Source organism: Typopeltis vanoorti, chromosome 25 (genome assembly GCF_054136105.1).
Source record: "Typopeltis vanoorti isolate ZY-2024b chromosome 25, IOZ_Tvanoo_1.0, whole genome shotgun sequence".
Classification (NCBI taxonomy): domain Eukaryota; kingdom Metazoa; phylum Arthropoda; class Arachnida; order Uropygi; family Thelyphonidae; genus Typopeltis; species Typopeltis vanoorti.
Genome location: NC_143573.1, coordinates 67,110,358 through 67,131,277, shown reverse-complemented (window position 1 = coordinate 67,131,277; position 20,920 = coordinate 67,110,358). Strand labels below are relative to the sequence as shown.

Genomic DNA, 20,920 nt, shown 5'->3' with positions numbered 1-20,920 from the left:
ATATGTCAGCTCATAGTTATTGATTACATCCTGGAGATGCTGATCTAGTGAGAGCTGATGTTCCTGGCATTCACATCTGTCCATTGCAGGATCCAGAGTGCAGTTGAAATCCTCTGCCAGTATGAGGATCATCTCATACCAATATGGTATGAGATGATCCTCATTGACATTTGCTGAGGTGGTTTTGGACGAACTTTGTTTTCTGGTATGTATACAATAATTATATGTATTTTATTTCTGTCTGAGTTCTAATGAGTGAACATGTTGCACACCCAGGATAGATAATGATCCCTAATTTTAGGATTCCAATAGTGACTCTTGATCCATGAAGCTGTATGGCAAGACAGTGGTGCATGGTATATGGTCAGTTCTTCCAGTGCTGATCTGAAGCTTTGCTGGTGGAATGGAAGTTAGTTTCCTTATAAATATTTTTGGCTGGTGGGCAAGGATATGCTACAGGATGAGCCTGTATCGAAGTGGTGTGGCACATCCTCTAACATTTAATGAGAGAAAGTTTACTGGGGTAAACTTTCTCTCATTAAACAATCAAAGTGGAGTAAACTAAACTCATTATATCCAGATTTATTTTGTTTGGAGGAGTGATTCTTGTTTACTTTAGGGATTATTACATTGCAGCTGGGATTCAAGCCTATTGATCAGGTAGCATATTCTTTTCCTCAGATTGATGGCTTTTCTTCCACTTTTTCCTGCCAGAATAATTCTTAAATCTCTCAGCTGAGTAATAAGCCCACTGATGTTGGTGGTGTAGTTGTATGCTATCAACAGTTTTTGTGATGAGCCTCAAACTTTCTTAAGAAAGCTCTGAAGCTGCTCATTTGTTAGTGGGCCTTCAGTATGAGGAAGACCTGCATTTTCAGTTTCTTCTTCATCTGAAAACTCAAGAAGCTCAATCTCCTCATCCTCCTGATACCTACCTGACAGCCAATCACATATTCAACTCACTAGTCTGCTATCCAATCCCATCCATTTCAGTTTATTTAACAGCTTGTTGGGTGGCGATCTATCATAAGTTTTTGCAAAACAGGTATACCACTATTCATTTCAGACAAATTATGGAGACTACAACCATGTCAGAAATAATTACTTCAAATTTTCCGACATTTCAACCTTCATGTTAAGGTTATCATCTGGAGTATACACACACACACACACACACACACATATATATATATATATATATATATATACACACACACAGAGACAAGCTATATTACATTTCAAACAGTATGCCAAAGAGAGGTTGATTTGATCAACTGTTATTCTGCTGGCCTGACCTCTAGTGGAAAAAAAAACTACATCAAAGCTATATGCTATTTATAACATCATCAGAGAACAAATTCATTTAGATAGTTTTATTACAGCAAAAGTGGTGTCCAAATTTAACATGAGAGTTGTTGTGTTAAGAGTTAAGATCCTGGATTACTTACAGTCTTAATAATTACTCTTAGTCAGAAAGTGCATGTGGGTAGAATATGTGCCTTCCATATTCTTGGAATTTTTAGACCATCATTATTGTTAAGATTAGGGTGGTTGATAAGAATTTCACAGGCCTCGTTAAATTTACATTCAAAGAACGTTTTGGTGTGATGTAAACAACAGGTATTTCCAGTCAATTCTATTTAGAGTATTCAGAACATGATCAGAAAGGCTGGTTTTACCATAGTTATTAAATTTACTGTGACATTTATGGTGGACAACACATTGTGGGACCTGTGAAATTCTAACAATATGGTCTAAAAATCCCCAGAATATGGAAGGCACATATTCTACCCATCATAACATTTCTGGCAAAGAGTTAATTATAATTAGGACTAAGTAATTCAGGATATTAACTCTAAATCATGTTAAATTAGGACATTACTTTTGCTGCAATAAAACTATTTACATGAATTTGTTCCCTGGTGATGTTATATAAAGAGAATACAGCTTTGATGTAGTTTTTTTTTTCCACTAGAGGTCAGGCCAGTATAATAACGGTTGATCAAATCATTGTCTCTTTGGCATACTGTTTGAAATGCAATATAGTTTGTGTGTGTGTGTGTGTATGTGTGTGTGTGTGTGTGTTGCTGACAATCACAAGGAATACTGCTGTTATCGACCCATTTCTATATCCTAGTTCTCACTGATCTTTCCAGAACCTTACCACATTTCCGAATATACAGATTAGATTATAATTTGTAGTCACAGCCTTGTTGTCACCTTTAGTAAAACAATTTTACCCTCTTTCCATTCTCTTGAAACCTGTGTTGTTGTAAGACATTAAACGCGCATGCTAATGCTATTGCAAATTTCCTGGAACATATGTCATCAAATCCTATCACCTAATTAAATCAAGCTTATTTATTTCCTCATATACTTTCTGCTCACTCACAATTAAGCCATCCTCTCTTATGTTCTTTACACTTAAGTTTGTTGTGATTTCACCCTGATGAGAATGAAACACCCTTATAAATTGTTCATTCACTGAATACTTCAACTGCAGCAGTTACATTCTACCATTTTCATCAATTAACATCATCTTAACATAACTAATTTTCCTTCTACCTGACACATATCTGAAAAACTGCAGGTTTTCTTCACCTGATTTGCAAATTTCTAATCATATTGCAGTTTTCCTGTTCTTACCAACTAAGTCATTCCTTGCCTGCTCATTATACTTCTCATGCTATTGATGCATTTTTTGATGCAATCAGATTCAGAGGAAGACCAGGATATACGTGGTTGTAGTTAGAAGTGCTTTAGAAGGTCAAAATATAAGACATGATCAAATAAAACATCTGGCAAATAGCAGACCTATTCTTTTGATATAATTTAGAATGCAGGTGTTCCTTATGTTATTTCATTCATTCCATCTATCTGTTCACTGCACATTAACAGATGCTCAGTGATGTGCCACACCAGGCTTCACCATGTGGTCCTGTTGTATGCTTTTCTGGAGGCTTCAACACTCTGAAGATCAGTCCCTACAGACACATCATTCAACTATTTCATTGATGCTCTACCCTCTTCCTCATTTTTCAGGAACTTTACCTTCTGTTACTGTTCTGAGAAGTAATCCTTCCGTCCTTTCAATGTATCCAAAGTATTCCAACCTTCTGTCAATATCCCTAAGGGTCCTTAAATTCTGTTGATCCTTTCCATCACCCATCCATTTGTCCACCTTTCAGTATATAATATCCTCAAGCCTTCTATAACATAACATCTCAAAAGCAGCTATCCTTTTCCTATCAGACTTCTTTAGGTTCCAAGTCACATCCATAAGTTGCTGTTCAAAAAACAGTTGCATTCAAAATCCTCGACTTTGTTCCTGTGGAAATAGAGACTTGTCAAAAATCTATAAAAATCTGTTGTTTTAGCATTCCTAATCTTCTTCTGATGGCTTTTGAACAGCAATTCTTCACATTAATAATGGATCCCAGGGTCTTGCACTTGCTGACTTCCTCAATTTTTTCTCCATTAAGGTACATTTGTTTCTCAGGAGCTTTCCTGTCTGTACTTTCTTTGAGAACCAATCTTTGTCTTGCTAGGATTGAGCTGAAGTTCTCTATTCTTACTGATTTCATTAATTTTGTCAAGAATTTGTCCTAGTTCTTCCTTGTCATTACAGAGGAGTACTGTATCATCAGCATACCTCAGATTATTGATCAATCTACCACCTATCCTAATTCCTGTCTTGAGCTCATCCAGTGCTACATGCATCATGTCCTCAGCACAGATACTAAACAAATGAGGAGAAAGTAGACATCCTTGCCTAACTCCCTTTCCAGTCTGAAGCCAATCAGTTAATCCAACACCTGCTCTTACTGTGGCTTCTTGCTCCCTGTACAAGTTGGCTATCAATCAGATAATGTGTTGAGGAAAACCCATTCTTTCATTACTTCCCACAGTTTAACATGCTGAACACAGTCAAAAATTTTAGAGCAGTCTATGAAACACATTACCATAGAGAAAAAATCACTCCGTGATCAACGGGTTGAACACCCGTTGATCACGGAGTGATTTTTGGTCGATCTCTTGTGTATTCCTCCTTACTTACAAATTTCATTGAAACTGAAAACATAATATTTTATTTATCATCATTTTGTATTATTTTGAATTCTCTTTAAATTGTCAAATCAGTAATTTTCTTATAAGTCTGGGTAAATGAATTAATTTGGATCAGTGGAAGTCAAACAGCGAGTCGAGTGAATACGATTACAAATTGTAGTTTAAATATTAAATATTCCAAAGCACATTACATTGATTTTTTACTTGATTAAGTTCCATGTGAATATTGTAAAAAAAAAATAAACTTTGTTTGTCTCGGTATAGTTTGTATTAGATGTTTTTGTAAATAACTCTTTTGAAGCTAACCGTATATACTGCTTTAATAAGAATATGTTAGAGTGTTAAAACAAAGGCAATGTTTTTGTCGCTGAAGCTGTATATGGCAGCATTAGAAAGATTGTTATTGAAACTTGTATGTATGAGAAAGGCTTGCAGGCTCTAAGTGTAAACATCTCCAAAGTCAGTCAGAAAAAATTCAAACAACTTTCCGATGGCTGGCAACTTACAATCAAACATCTCCATCTTACAATTGTAAACATCTCCGAAGTCAGTCAGAAAGCGTTCAAACAACTTTCCAATGGCCGGCAACTTACTATCAAAAGAAAGCGGAGGAGAACAAAAGGCGTGCCAAACTTGAAACTTAAGATGAAAGACTCCTACCGATTCTTTGGGGGTTGCCAAACTTCATGCGAGGTCTCAGAGGAGGCCTAATAAAAAGAGACTTAAGCAAGCAGAATGGGTCCCGGTTCCAGAATTGCTGTCAGAGAGGAGGCTGCCCGATCAAGAGTCGCCATCAGAGAGACTGCCCGGATCCACGTTGCTTGAGAGAGGAGTTTCCACTTCCGGAAAGGAGCTTCTCGGTTCAAGACATCGCTAGAGAGAGACTACTTCTAGGCCACAGACAAGGTTTCAAATGGCTGAAAGGAAGAGTTCCAACTGCCGGAGAAAAGTTTCCAGGACAGGTTAATGTCAGACATTCACCAGTGTGTTGCATTTTCATTACAATTTGATGAATCAAACGACTTCACTGATATTGCTCAGTTAATGGTATTTATTAGCATGGTATTTCAAGATTATTCAAGTAAAGAAGAACTTTTGAAAATTATACCATTATTGGGAAGGATTAGGGGAGAAGACATTTTTTCGGCATTTGATGAATTTCTGAAACAACACAAACTTCTGCTTTTTAAACTCGTGTCTATTACTACTGATGGTGCTCTTGCAATGATAGATAATAAATCAGGCTTCATTTCATTATGCAAAAACGATGACAAATACCCAGTTTTTTAACGTACAACTGTATTATTAACCAACAAGTACTGTGTAGTAAAAGATTAAACAAAAAAAGATGTTTTGAATATTACATTTAAAATTGTAAATTCTGTTCGAGGAAAAGCCCTGCAATGGCGCTTATTTAAATTACAGGCAAATGATGATAGGGAATTTCTGGTGTACAATAATGTTCACTGGCTCAGCAGAAGTCAATTTTTAGAAAGATTTCTTGTATTAATTAATGATATAAAAATTTTTCTTGATGAAAAAGGAGATATTTATCCACACTTAAGTGATAAAAGATGGTTGTTACACTTATCATTTTTAGTAGATTTCTGCACGAAATTAAGCAATTTAAATTTAGAGTTGCAAGGTAGAGATAAAAATTTAACTGACATGTTAAGTTCAATAAAAACTTTCCAACAATACCTACTTTTATTAAAGAAAAATATAAATGACCGCGAATTTAGACATCTCCCATATTTATTAAAAATTTTTTTTAACAAAATCAAGAGAAATGCTTCACTATCTGTGAATTAAAAGAATTTATTCCTGAAATAGAATTAGTTGAGGAAGATATAAATTCGAGATTTAAAGATTTTAATAAAACTGAAATGTTTGTATCTTTTACCAATAATCCATTTCAAGAAATTTGAACATCACAGAAATTCCAAATAAAATTAGTGGGCTGTTTGATATAAACCAAGCTGAAGTAGAAGTTGAGATAATAAACATTCAGAACAGTTTACATTTAAAATCAACAAACACAATGAAGTCATATGGAAGTATGCACATGAAAAATTCCCAATATTAAATGATATTGCACGAAAAATTCTGTCGTGTTTCAGATCAATATACTTGTCAGAATCTGCTTTTTCAAATATGACCATTATAAAAAATCAATTAAGAAACCAAATTACAAATGATCATTTGGAAGATTGTCTGCGATTGGCCACTTCTTCAAATCAAGTTGACTATGAAAATCTTGAGAGGTCCAAACAATGCCAAATTTCACACTAACTTTTTTTTTTTTTTAATCAACCAGCATTTCCTGTAACTTGTGAGTTTGTAATCAATCTGTTGTTTTTTCTAACTTCATCATCATCATCAATGATATAAAATGTACCCTCAAGGGCTGTACAGGATATGATAGTACAACGTGAAAAATTTACATCATTACTAACTTCCTATCTACAATTTTCTTCCAAATCAGTCCGTTACTTGTCACGACTCCAACATTATCAGATCTTATATTTCTATCGTCTAAGGCACTTTGTACCGTATCAATCCACCTATATCTTGGTCTTCCTCTGGGTCGTTTTCCTGCCAACCTGGCAGAAAACACTTGTTTTGCTAATCTTTCCTCGCCCATTCTGTTTTAAGTGACCATACCACCTGAGATTAGCTCTGCTAACGCATTCCTGGATGCCGACAATGTAAAGTTCTTTCCTAATATCCTCATTTTTAATATGATATTGCCATTGATGCCATCTGTTCATGCCTCTAATCTTTCTCAGGAGTCTCATATCCGCAGTTTCTAGTCTTTGGTCAAGTGTTTTACTTCTGACCCAGCTCTCAGATCCACAAGTTAAAACTGGTTTGAACACTGTCTTGTATACAGCTAATTTAGTGTTATGACCAATTTCTCTCTTATTCCATATGAATTTATTCAATTGACTGCCTACCATACCAGCTTTGTCTATTTCCATATTTAATTTACCATCTTCAGTAAAAATCGTGCCTAAGTAGCTGAAATGTTTTACTTGTTCCACAGGTTCTCCATTCACAACACAGTTGACATTTTCAATGATTCTGCCTATTTTCATTGTCTTTGTAATGCTGACCTTCATACCATATCTATTACAACAGTTATTCAATTTAGTCAGGGAATCTTGCAAACTTGTAGTGGATTTATTTAGAAGTATAACATCGTCCACATAAAGCAAAGAGCTGACATTAACATCTCCAATTCTGATATCATGTTTAATACCACTTTCCCTCATAATATGATCCATATAGATAATGAATAACAGAGGGGATAACTTACATCCCTGTCTCACACCAGATTTAACATTAAACCACCTTCCTGTACTTCCTTCAATCCTAACTGCTGATTTACAACTCAAATAAAGACTAAGTATTGCTTGATATAATGCCCCATTGACACCATATAACTGTAACATTTTGAATCGCTTTTCCCTTGGCATTATCATATGCCTTTTCCAGATCTACAAAACTTAAATACAGATCTTTGTAATATCCCCATGATTTTTCAACTGTTTGTTGTAAAGTGAAAATCTGATCCTGACAGCCTCTGTTTGGCCTGAATCCAGCTTGTTCTTCACCAAGCTTCTCTTCTACAATCCTTCTCAACTGTTTCTCAAGTATACTTGCATAAATGTTACCGGGAACACTCAGTAAGAAAATACCTCTGTAATTCTCACATTCAGTTTTATTTCCCTTTTTATATATGGGTACTATGAGAGCGCTACTCCAATCATCGGGAATTCGTCCCTCTGTCCAGGCTTTCTGAACTATGCAGTGCAGCCACTGTAAGACTCTTATACCACCATACTTCAGCATTTCTGGCCGAATATCGTCTACTCCTGCTTCCTTTCCATATTTCAAGCTTTTGATTGCTTTTCCTACTTCAAGTATGGATATGTATTCCTGACTGCATGCCTGATTAGTGTTTTTTTTACCACTGTGCTGTCATTACTGCTTGTTTCATTTAGCAGTTTTTCAAAGTAATTACTCCATACTTCAAGGATATCTTTTTCTGCTGTTTTCATGTCACCTTTATCATCTCTAACTCCTTTTACAGCACTCTTAACTCCATTTCAAAGCTTCTTGAACAACCTCCAGAATATCTTACCACCTTCATGAAATTTATTTTCTAAGTCTTCCCATGACTTTTGTTTAGCTAGTTTTAGACACTGTTTAGTTTTCTTACATTTGTCTCTGTATTCTCTAAGAGCAAAAGCTGACTTATTTGCCAGGAACTTTTGATATGCTTTCTTCTTTTTCTTCACAGCCTCTTTAACTTCCTGTATCCACCATGGAGTTCTGATTTTTCTATCCTTGCAGACAACCTCATCACATGCCTCTCTGGCTGAATAAATAAGAGTTTTCTTCAAGGCATGCCACTGAATTTGGTTCCTGTTCTCAAACTCTTTCATTTTTTCTTCAATAACCTTTGTGTATTTTAGTCTACAGTTCACATCTGAGAGCTGCTCAACTTTTATTCGCTTTAAAACTTTCTTACATGTTATTCTTTTCAATATGAAATTCAATTTTATCCTGCTCAATACTAAATAGTGATCGCTTCCAATTTCAAATCCTCTGTACACTCTGGTGTCCTGCACCAGGGAGAAAACATCACTATCAACAATAACATAGTGAATGAGACTTTTCTTATTCCTTGCCTCTTCTTTCCATGTGAATTTGTGCGCATTTTTATGTTGGAATATGATGTTAGTAATAACCAGTCCATGTCCTGAGCAGAAATCCAACAGGTATTTGCCATTATTATTAGCTTTGCTCTTTTCTTCAAATTTTCCCAAAATATTTTTGTATGTCTGACAATCATTTCCTATTCTGCTATTTAGATCCCCAACAAGGACCACATTTACCTTTTTCATTGTGTCAGTTGCTTTTTCTAAAGCATCAAAAAATTCCTCCACCTCTACCTTAGTAGAACCTTCTATGGGAACATAGGCACAAATAAGTCTCATTGTCCAATTCCCCATTCTGATATTTGCCCACATCACTCTACTTGACACTGCCTGCCATTCAAGAAGATTAGCCTCATATGTTGTATTGAATACTACAGCTACTTTTTCTTTTTCTTGATTGTCATTTCCTGAATATAACATTTTGTATTTATTGCTCAGAAAGATCACGAGATTTTGTCTTTTTTGTTTCAGTCACCCCTATTATACCAATCTGGTACTTATCTAATTCTTCAGCTAGATCCATTTCTTTGCCATTCAGGCTTCTTATATTGATAGTACCGATCTTTAACTCTGGGGATATTGAGTTGGGGTGTGTTTTAGGATTTGTTCCAGTAGCTGACTTTTCGCTGTTCATCCTGGTTCCCTGGTGAAAACAACGAGGGCTTTTGTTTAACCGGGCGACGCCCCATCCGGCATGAAATTTTGTCATGTTGTACCATCATTTTCTATATCGGTTTAAGCCAATAAGAATACAATTTGGTCGGCTAAATCTCAAACTGCCAGCCCATCCCCATTCGTTCAGTATCCAGGTAGATACCCAACAGGGTGCACCACGAGAAGGTGAGGACTGGACATTAGATCAGAAGCCCTGGTCGGTTCTCCGCATTCCTTTATAGGCTATGTGGAGGTCTCCTCTCAGTTATACAGCTTTGACCCTTAAGCACCCCTTTTTTCTAACTTTGGTTTTCCAAAATAGAGAAATAAATATTTTATTCCAATATATTTGTTTTTTTTTGTTGTATAAAAATAATTAAAAGTTATAAATAAATTTTTAAATACACAAATAAAGTTTTTAGTTGTGTATTTTTTTTTTAGTTGTTTATTTGTGCGTAATCAGATATCAGGTTGTAGGAACGTGATCTATATAAGAGAGTAGATTGCCGAATAACTTTTTATAGAAAAGTAGCTCGCATAGTAAAAAAGGTTGAACACCACTGCCATAGAGAGTCTAAATTCTTATATTTGTCTATGATCTGTCTAAAGCAAAGGATCTGATCTCTGGTTATCCTTACCTTTCCTAAAACTTGCATGTTACTCAGGCATCTCTGCCTCAACTTTGGCCTGTCCTATTTAGAATGATCTTTAATAAAATCTTGCTTGCATAAGATATTAAACTAATAGTTCTATAGTTTTTGCAATCTTTCATATCTTCCTTCTTATGTAATGGTATTCTTCTTCCTGCCTCCCATATCCTTGTAATCAATCTATGAAACTCTTCCTTCCATCCACAGTAGCCTTAATTAGCTCTACTGGGATTCCATCTGCACCAGGGACCTTATTGCTATTAAGCTGTTTAATTGCTCTTTCAACTTCATGCCTAAGTGGAGGAGGTTCCAAATTAGTTTAGGTTAATTTAGATTAACGAGAGGATTTTATCATATTAATCCAGAGGGGATCATAAAAAGAGTAGAAGGAAAGAGAGGAAGAGCCAGAGGCCATTATTGAAATTTATATAGGAGTGTGGTGAAGAGGGATGTGAGGAGTAGATTTTTTTAGGTGGAAAAATGTCAGTAAATGGAATGCAGTACTACAATATGTTGTTAATGCAAGGAGTATTAAGGATTTTAAGATTTGGTATGGTAAATATGTTGTCAGTTGAATGAACCTCACACAATGAGTCTGCCAACTCTATGGACAGTGTAATAATAATTTTTAACATTTTTTCGAATTTCTATCTAATCTTCATACACTGAAGACAGACTACTATAATCTCCTTCTGCTGTGTTCTCTTCTTTTTAACCAACACATGCCCAGAAATACAGGACAACTTTTGCTTCAGTCCCACTGTGCAATGCCATTACTGGTTTCAGAAGTATGCTTGAAATAGCAATAAAGTTTCACTTCAGGGTACAGGAATGTTCATCAATTTTCACTTTGCAATGAAAATAGCAGATATAACATTTCTTAATTTCACAAGATTTAAATGCTGAGGTAATAAGTTTACTTAACCATTTCCATAACATGAACACACCGGCAATACAATATTAGTGCATGGGAGGCGGTAAAGAAGTGTTTGCATGAAGCAATGGCTGACTGTATACCTAGAGTCCAAATAATAAATCAAGTAGGGGTTAAATGGATGAATAACACCATTAAGCTTGAGCTGCAAAAAAAGAAACAACTATGGAGGGAATTTAAGGAGAAAGGTGACCTGCAAGCACATGAACAGTATAAAGCGCAGGCCAGAAGGGTAACGAACGTGGAAAGAAAAGCAAAAAAGGATTATGAAAGAACATTGACCATGCAGGCTAAGGAGAATCCTAAACGGCTTTTTCGATATGTTGCAAGTAAAAGAAAAAATGTATATGGTAGAATGATTTTAAAGAATGTCGATGGTAGGGAGGTAACCAACTCAGTCGATATAGATGAATTACTGAGTGAGTATTTTGCAAGAATATATCTTCCTGGTGGTGACATTGCAGAAATGAATGAACCAATAGATTATACTGGAATTGTGGATGAAGTGGAGGTGAGTAGTCTATTGCAAAACCTCAATGTCAATACATCTGTGGGACTGGATGGTATACCAGCTCGTGTTGTACGAGAAGCGGCTAAAGAATTGTCAGTACCTTTGACCATTTTGTTTAATTTGAGTCTCTGGTCTGGGTTAGTCCCGAGGGGGTGGAAAGAGGGGGGAAAATAGTTCCACTGCATTAAGGAGGTTCCAAGACTGATGTTGTAAATTACCGACCGATTAGCATATCAGGCATCATTGTCAAGGTCTTGGAAAAATTAGTCAAGAGAAGAATACAGGACTGGATAGATAAAAATGGGATACTGTATGGGGGACAACATGGTTTTGTGAAGGGTAGATCATGCCTCAGTAACTTGCTCACGTTTTATAACACAGTGATGGCTGAACTAGATAATGGTAATGGGTTTACAGTGATTTTACTGGACCTTGCCAAGGCCTTTGACAGGATACCACATGTTACTCTAATCAGTAAGCTGGAACAGATGGGGATGGATATAGGGTTGGTGAGATGGATAGGAGGATGGTTGATGGAGAGATATCAGAGAGTGGTTGATGAAGAGATACCAGAGAGTGGTTTATTCAGGAGTGGAGTCCAAAAGACGGCTTGTGACTAGTGGTGTGCCGCAGGGCTCTGTTCTTGGACCACTGCTTTTCAATTTGTTCATCAATGATATAGGAAAGGATTTGAGAGGAAGTGTTCACTTGTTTGCTGATGATGCAAAGCTGGGTAGAGCAATTGTGAGTGCAGAGGATGTCAAAATTTTGCAGGATGATTTGCATAGTTTGGAGGACTGGACTAGGGAAAATAGATGTCAATTTAATGTGGCAAAGTGTAAGGTTATGCATTTCGAAGTGAAAAGATTAGCAGCAGTATATCACATTGGTGGAACTACTCCAGGAGATTGATGAGGCCAGGGATTTGGGAGTGTTGGTGGATAGGGAGTTGAAGTTTAGGGGGAACATTGCAAAAGTGGCTAAATCAGCTCATCAAATCACTTAGTTGCTGAAAAATACTTTAACAAGGCAGAGACACACAAGTTATTGTTCCTCTATATCAAGCCTTGATAAGACCCCATCTAAACTACTGTGCCCAGATATGGGTGCCAGGGTTTCTTCTTGATGGCGAAGAGGTGGAGAGAATCTAGAGACAAGTGACCAAAATGATAGGTCTGTGGAATGAAACTTATGAGAACAGGTTGAAGATTTGTGTTAGAACTAGGTTTTTTACTCGGAGAGTGGTGAACGAGCGGAATAAGTTGCCTGAGTCTGTTGTGGGTGCTATGACTGTGAATGAGTTCAAGGCGAGGTATGATAGATACTGTGTGAATGTCGAATAGTTGTTTTTGACATGATGTTAGGGCCTCCCTCAATGATTCTATCGACTCCTTGGTGTTGCCCGAGATAATAATAATAATAATTATAATTGCAGACACTTTTATAGATGAACTGTATAAACACAAGTATGCACTAAATTTCTAAATTTTTCTAAAGAACTTCATTTATACCTAAACAGGACTTCATTGGCCAAAAGATAAAAATTACATCTCAAAATATCTTGCTCAAAACATATAAAAAGAAACATATGTTTAAGTAACAATGTTATAAAATAATAAAGTGCAAAAAAAAAAAAAAAAAAAAAAAAAAAACCCTTTAATTTTGTGGAATATTAGAATTTTGATAACATATATCCTGCATTCACTTTTCTCCTCCCATCCCTCTCTCTAATTGTAAGCAACTGATTATAATGTAAATGAAGGCATACGTTTTTAGGTTATTTTTGATTTTAATGATCACTTACTTGAAAATTTCAAGTAAGGAACATTAATTTAAGTTAATCATCATCATCAAATTCCTGCCATGTACCCTCAAGGGGTGTACAGGATATGATAGTACTACATGAAAAAAATTACATCATTATTAATTTCCTATCTACAATTTTCCTCCAAATCAGTCTGTTACTTGTCAAGACTCCAACATTATCAGATCTTATATTTCTATCGTCTAAGGCACTTTGTACCGTATCAATCCACCTATATCTTGGTCTTCCTCTGGGTCGTTTTGCTGCCAACCTGGCAGAGAACACTTGTTTTGCTAATCTTTCCTTGCCCATTCTGTTTAAGTGACCATACCACCTGAGATTAGCTCTGCTAATGCATTCCTGGATGCTAACAATTTAAGTTAATAATGTTTCAAATTTTGAATGTTAATTCTGGATCTCCATTTTTATAATTTCACACTCTTCTTACAAGCCATGCATTATTATTTACATCTGTACTTTTGTGTGCTTTATGTGTGGTTCCTGCTAGTTCTTTATGTTCTGTCATCAATGTACAATTTCGTTCCATTTCTTTTATTCTATTTCCTGATGTTCTGTTGTCAATGTATACAGTTTCCTACTATTTCCTTTGTTCTGTTTCCCACCACTCCCTTTATTGTTTCCAACCACTTCCTTTGTTTCCATCCACTTCTTTAGTTCTCCGTTCCAAACAAAATTTTTTGTTTACTGATCTCAGCTACAGTATTCTCTTTTCTTTTATTTCATAGATTTAATACAAAATGTCAATGTTTGTACAACACTACCCACATGATTTCTCCCAACAAGTCCCTTTGTTCTCTTTTAAAAGCTGGAATGGAAATGAAAATCCAGCTGTATTTTGTAACGTGGATTGTGACATCATTTGTGAAGAATCATGAATGTTTTGTGCTTTTACTGATTGTAACAGTAAACTAATAATGAATTTCGGTTCTAAGGAACAACTTAGGTCAAGTAGCTTCTTATACGAGGGTGGTCTGAAACATTCTCGGCCTCGACCATAGCTGGCAACACTATCGGCACGATTTTTTTTTTTTTCCTAAATTGGTACATCTGTCATAAGCATTCATGTAAAATTGCAAATCATTCTATCAGGTAATTTGTTTTATACAGCTGTCTGAAGCAAAAGTATTGTCTCTATCCCTTGAAATGGATAAAATTGAGTATCATGTAGAAAGTTTATTTTTCACTTGGTTAGAATATAATAAATTTAGTTTAATCCTTTATCCAAGTGTGAGCAAACAAAGTTTGCGCCTGAAAGTATCTTCAGGACTGAGGTAAGGTGGTACACACCAGGGCAACTCGTTGCAAAGGTGGAGCAAGCTACCAATAATCCTGTCTCAGTATCTCCTATAATGCAAAACACATCTCCTTGCGGATATGTCTAATGTTATGCATTAAGGGAAGGGCCACTACCCATAGTGGGAGCCAGGCCCAAGCTGAGATATCAGGCAGAAGCATTCGCAGGTCATCTCTACCTATAGAAGTTGCCAAATGGTGTGCCACCCATTTTTAATAAATTACTCTGGATTTAGAGAAAGATGTTGGCCCTTCCCTTAATGCATAACATTAGACATATCCGCAAGGAGATGTGTTTTGCATTATAGGAGATACTGAGACAGGAGTATTGGTAGCTTGCTCCACCTTTGCAACGAGTTGCCCTGGTGTGTACCACCTTACCTCAGTCCTGAAGATACTTTCAGGCGCAAACTTTGTTTGCTCACACTTGGATAAAGGATTAAACTAAATTTATTATATGAGTATCATGTAGTTATAACATTCTTTGTAAAAGAAGGTTTAATGCCAAAAGAAATTCACTTAAAGTTCATAAAAGTTTATGGGCACTCTTCTCCTTCATTTTAGACAATTAAGGAATAGGCTGCCGAGTTTAAATGTGGCCGTACTAGCCTTGAAGATGATCCACGTGAAGGATGTTCAAAAAGTGTAACACCACCAGAATCATTGATTAAGTGCATGATATGGTATTGGAAGATGGTGAGTCAAAGTGCATGAAATTGCTGAGACTATAGGCATTTCAAAAGAACATGTAAGATATATTTTGCATGAAGAATTGCAAATAAAAAACTTTGCAAAAGATGGGTGGTGCACGTGCTCATAACAGATCAAAAATGCACTTGCATGAAAATCTCTGAACAGTGCTTTGAGCATTTTAACAAGAATAATACTAATTTTGTGTTTTGATTTATTATTATGGATGAGACTTGGATTCACCATCACACACCAGAATCCAAACAGCAGTCAAAAGGAAAGGTCATGACATCGGTGTTTTGGGATGCTAAAGGCATTTTGTTTATTAATTGTCTTGAAAAGGGTAAAACAATAATTGGGGAATATTATTCCGATCTTTTAACCAGACTAGATGAAAAAATTCGTATGAAAAGACCCGGTTTGCAGAAGAAAAAAATCATCTTTCATCAGGACAATACACCTGCCCACAAAGGTGTTTTGGCAATGGGAAAATTAAGGGATCTGCACTATGAATTGTTGGAACATCCACCTTATTTCCCAGATTTGGCTCTCTCTGACTTCGATCTCTTCCCAAAACTAAAACCCCTCCTCGCTGGTCAGCATTTTTCTTCGAATCAAGAGGAGATTGCAGCTGTAGAGAGGTATTTTGCAGATCTTATTGAGAACCACTACAAGGACAAAATAATGGTGCTGGAGCATCGCTGGAATAAATGTATCAGTCTTAAGAGAGATTATGCTGAAAAATAAAAATAATTTTGAAATTATAAATTTATTTTTTCATTGTTAGGCCGAGAACTTTTCAGACCACTCTCGTAGTGCATCATTTTGCTATGGTAGTGTTCGCTGAAGCGTGTATCTACATTGGTAATTTGGTCACACAAAACTTGTCAAAAATTAAAATAAATTATATATTACTGAATAATAACTTTATTTCTATAGAATTTCAAACACGAGTCAAAGATATCTGCTGAAGTAATCTCACAAACATCTGGACTAAGAAATGATGCAAAAGTAATCATAATGGATTTTGCTGCATCAAAACTGAAATTAAAAACTGATTGTGACTAATTCAAAAATGGGTTCTTAATATCATAATGGTTCATATACAAAAACAAGTTATTCATTTACTGTTATCTTTCCTGAAACATTTATTTATCAAGAAATTGCATAGGATGATGGAAATTTTCAATATTAGACAATAGCCCCTTTGGGCAAAAATAACTACACAGTATCTGAAAAAAGAGCTTTGAGATATTCATTAGCACATAATATTGCACTTTTAAAATTTCAGCATAAGATGAAAACAAAAATCAGAAGCAGTGCAGTTGCAGCTTAATGAAATATTTAAAAATGCATTATTACTTTCCTTATTTCTGGAATTAAGGAAACTTAATTTTTTCCTTCTTTATTCATTTCTCAGTTTGAATAATAATCACTTTCAAAGATTTATTGAACGAAATTGATTGGATAATAATCATTAATGTCAAAAGTACTTACTGAATGTAGCAAATCTAGATGACCACATTCCCATTTGTGATATTTTTCCCATGCTTCTTTTATACATTCCTCTGAGCAAAATCTTACTTGAGCACACTGACGACACCTATTTATACAATACAAAACAAGCATAAATAAAAATAAAATTTAATTCTTTGCTATGTGTTGTCTATCAAAATGAAAACATAACATAAAACATATTATGCATTTACATTTCCAAAAATACTGTGGCAAGATTACCAAGGATTAATGGTAATAAAAAGACAGCCATGAAGAAGAATAAAATTTACTTCCTGTTTTTTACATGTTTCCCAACTAATCAAACATGTTTTTTTTTTTTATGCCAGATGCCTTGACAAAGGGGTCTAAATCAGGAGTAATACCATAAGTGTCAGATAATACAGCACATTTTAAAGCAACTTCAGGTCTTTAAAAAAGAAGGATAGCAGGTCACAATGAAAATCATCTAATTTAAAGATTCACAAATGGTAATGTCATAATGGAATTTGAACCTACATCTAAAAAAATGGTTGGAAAGTGAAGATACTATCCATTCAGTCTAATCCAAAATCAATACTGGGAGAAGGGGTGGGGGAATAGAGAAAGAAAAAGAGATAAACAAAAACTATCAAATGTATCAGCAAAGGAAAAAGTAAACAATCGTGTCTCAGATATAATAAACAATCTATTTGAAAAAAATATATATTACAGTAATTAATAAAATATTTTATGAAGCACAGTCAGGCAAAGAACTACTATCTAAATAAGGATTTATGTGTTGGAAGGGGGGGGGTTAGAGAGTATGTAAATTGTACAGAAACTATCTGACATCACAAATAACCTACAATGGGTGACATTTTTTGAAGGAAAAAAAAAAGCCTTACATAACGATGTTATTTCTTAGACATATTTCATATCTCCAAGAGTCATTTTCAGTGTATAGAAATCATTTTTGGTAAAAAAGAAAACTTCCTTTTCTTTGTAACTTACTTGCTGAGTACACTGTCAGGACAATGCTTATGGAAACATCAAGCACAGCTAACATAATAAATATTTTATTTTTATTAGACACTTATTCAAAAAAATATATTACATTTTATTACTGAATTTTATCATATTCTTGCAAATGTGTGTCTATTAAACGTTATTATGCCACAAGTGCCATTAAAAATTCTGATAAATATTTTAGCTATATATAGCATTTTGAAGCTCATATTAGCATGATCTTCTAAGTTCAGTGATATATTACATATACATCACTGAAGCAGATACTAAGCAACCAAATAACTATGCTTCACAGTGATTAACAAAGGATACAAAAAATAAAAATCAATGATAATTATTCAATTATAGAACCATCTTGTTTTATAATAATTTCCTACTACGAGTAGCACTGTTACCCCCACCAACAATTGTGCAGAGGAAAAAAGACAACAACAACAAAAAAATGCTTTTATAATATTGAGAATAAGCACCCCTCTATACAATAGGAAAAGTTTTGTGAAAGCCTTAAAAGTTATAAAAAGTTCTTAAATCATGAAGGTGAGTCCCTAAGTTAAAGCATGTATATACTTGTATATACATGTGAAGAGCCAGTCTATTCTCACATATCTATCAATAAGCATATTTCACATGAAACTCAAAATACAGCTGTGGATAGCTGTATTTTGAAGTATAACATCCTGTGGTTCTTTGCTGGAGTATCAAGGATCAGCTTACAATAGTGAAGAAAAACACTTATTTTTCTTCACTATTGTAAGTATAAAGAAAATCCTAAATCTTGTTCTGGCATTCTTGATAGAGTGAACCATTAAATAGCTTTAAGGTAAGAGACAAGTGAGAAGGAAAGAACAACAGAGTTAGAGCAAGTGTAGCCCCAAAAATGACTACACCTGCTGGAACTGTGGTAAACAGATTATTATGGTAAATGTTGTCCACCTTTGTTGTTTTAGGCAGTCATTTTTGTTTAAGCTGGACAAGTTTCTGACTGCCTCTGCTCTTTACTGAAGCAGTGGCTTTTATGATGTATTTTTGAAAAAGTATTCACATTGCGAGATGAAATGCCTCACTTATTATAATAAGCATATCTCACATGATTTGAGTTTGCTAAGTTTTATTTTAAAATATTCTGCCCATGGACAAGGTGTTGTAAGTACAACAGAAGCTGTATATACCTGGGTGCTCTAAAGTTTGGATAGGATCTTTGAGCTCCTGAGCAGTTGGCCATATCTGGAAGCAATCTGCAGGTTGTTTTTATGTTGTACTTTTTCAACAATTTGTCTCATTCCTCAGATATTCATTATGGCATAAGGTGCAGATCTTTGGGTTTGGGTAGGGGATGCAATTTTTTAGCTGACATAACATTCTTACATTTTTAACTGTTGCTGAGAGATGTCTTTCCAGTACAACCCTGTGATGCTTGTGCAGACTTGGTAATATTAGTGCATACAATGCTAGAAGAAAGACCATTATAAGTTTACTTCTAGATGTTATACTGAATGAAATTTCTTTAGACTTTTTTCTCTCCTCCTCAGCCAGTTTTCTCATGAGCCAATCATTTTGGCTCATGAGAAAGTAGGGGAAATTCTCTCAGGAAGAAATCTGCAATTCATAAGAACATTTAAAAAATTTGCAAACATTTAAAATGTCTGGTGGTTAATTAAGAATGATTAAGGTGTGAAGCATAATAAAGGACAATCGCAGTATAACACTTTTTAATTTCATTCCTACTTGATCTAGCATAAATCTCTGCATGTTTTCATCATATCTTTTGCTATCATTTTTTCTATCAATGCTTACTTGAATTAAATATGACTTACGGAAGAGCTGCTTGAGGTTTACTATAACAGTTATGACAATGGCTAGGATAATGACCAGGTAGAAGAACAGAAGCATATGGTTTCTCTACATATAATGTACTGCCTGCTGTTAGTGGTTTATTTGCCTAGAACAGAAGAAAATAAATATGTGCAGTACTTATAAGCTGACACATTTAAACTTAATGCATATATAAAAGAATAATCAAATATATATACATACCTACAAACACACATACAATATATACCAAATAACATTTCTAGTATCTGTGCTAAATAAAAAAGTTTTAAAAACATAGCATTATGTGAGCTTATGGAACACATACAACTATTGTCAAATTAGATAAATAAAGGAAAGAATATCTAAATCAGCAGAGATCTAAATTCAGTATCAGCTGCAAACTTTAAAAACACTGCCTTTTTTTTTTAAACTTACTCCATCACTTCTGTTTCAGGTGTTGAGAGAGAAGATCAAAAGATAAATGAAAAATATTTATTACACTTATCATTTCGTTAACATTTTTGGCATTCAGAAGCAATATTGTTTTTGTAATGATACGTATAATTAAAGCACTTGCCCAAACATTCTATACTAAAGTCTTTCTATACTAATGGCAATTCAGTAATGGCAGACCAGATAGGTTATCAATGATACAATGAAGTTGAGGTTTCTTTTCCACATGATGTCTATTTCACATGACAGCATAAAAAATAAACATCTACAGGTATTTTAATTCCAATGATGTAAGAACATGCATATACCTTGTTGATTCTTCTTATTGCTGCTAATTTTTTTTTTTTTTTTATATATCTGATCCACACATAAAAGGCCATGAGACCTATAGCACATTTGTGACACATGTGAGCAAGAGAAATAGAAAAAAGGAGGAATCTGTTTACATTTTGCTTGAACAGCTGAGAAGTGTAATCTTTGGGGAGGGCAGAATAGGGTAGACTGTTCCAAAGGACAGAAGTAGATGGAATGAAAGAGGAGGCAAATGAAGTTGGTGTGGTGAGTTTCAAGATGGACTGTAAAAAGGGTGTTTGTTAGCAGTGGTTCTTGTTTTAATGATTTTGGAGGAGAGGCAAAGAATAATAGTGGCCAATTCTGCAGAGTACTGTTCATGAAAGTACCTGTAGAAGAGACACAAGGCAGAAACTGAACGTCTGTGAGAGAGGTTTCATTAATTAGCTGGAATGCCCTCTTCTAGATAGAACTGAGCAATCGTATAGAGAGGATGCACCACCCCAAATA

The 20,920-nt window shown here is 35.0% G+C and overlaps 1 protein-coding gene across 1 annotated transcript in view; it reads right to left on the bottom strand.

The window, feature by feature from the left end:
• LOC150092815 (protein-lysine N-methyltransferase SMYD4-like) overlaps positions 1-20,920 on the bottom strand; it is a 365,428-nt gene that overhangs the window by 222,998 nt on the left and 121,510 nt on the right. Inside the window, exons 8-9 of the mRNA XM_090414288.1 lie at positions 19,669-19,793; positions 16,850-16,955 (exon numbers count right to left, since the gene is read on the bottom strand). Of these exons, the coding sequence (XP_090270414.1) occupies positions 16,850-16,955; positions 19,669-19,793 (231 nt within the window). The remainder of the gene's footprint in view (positions 1-16,849; positions 16,956-19,668; positions 19,794-20,920) is intronic.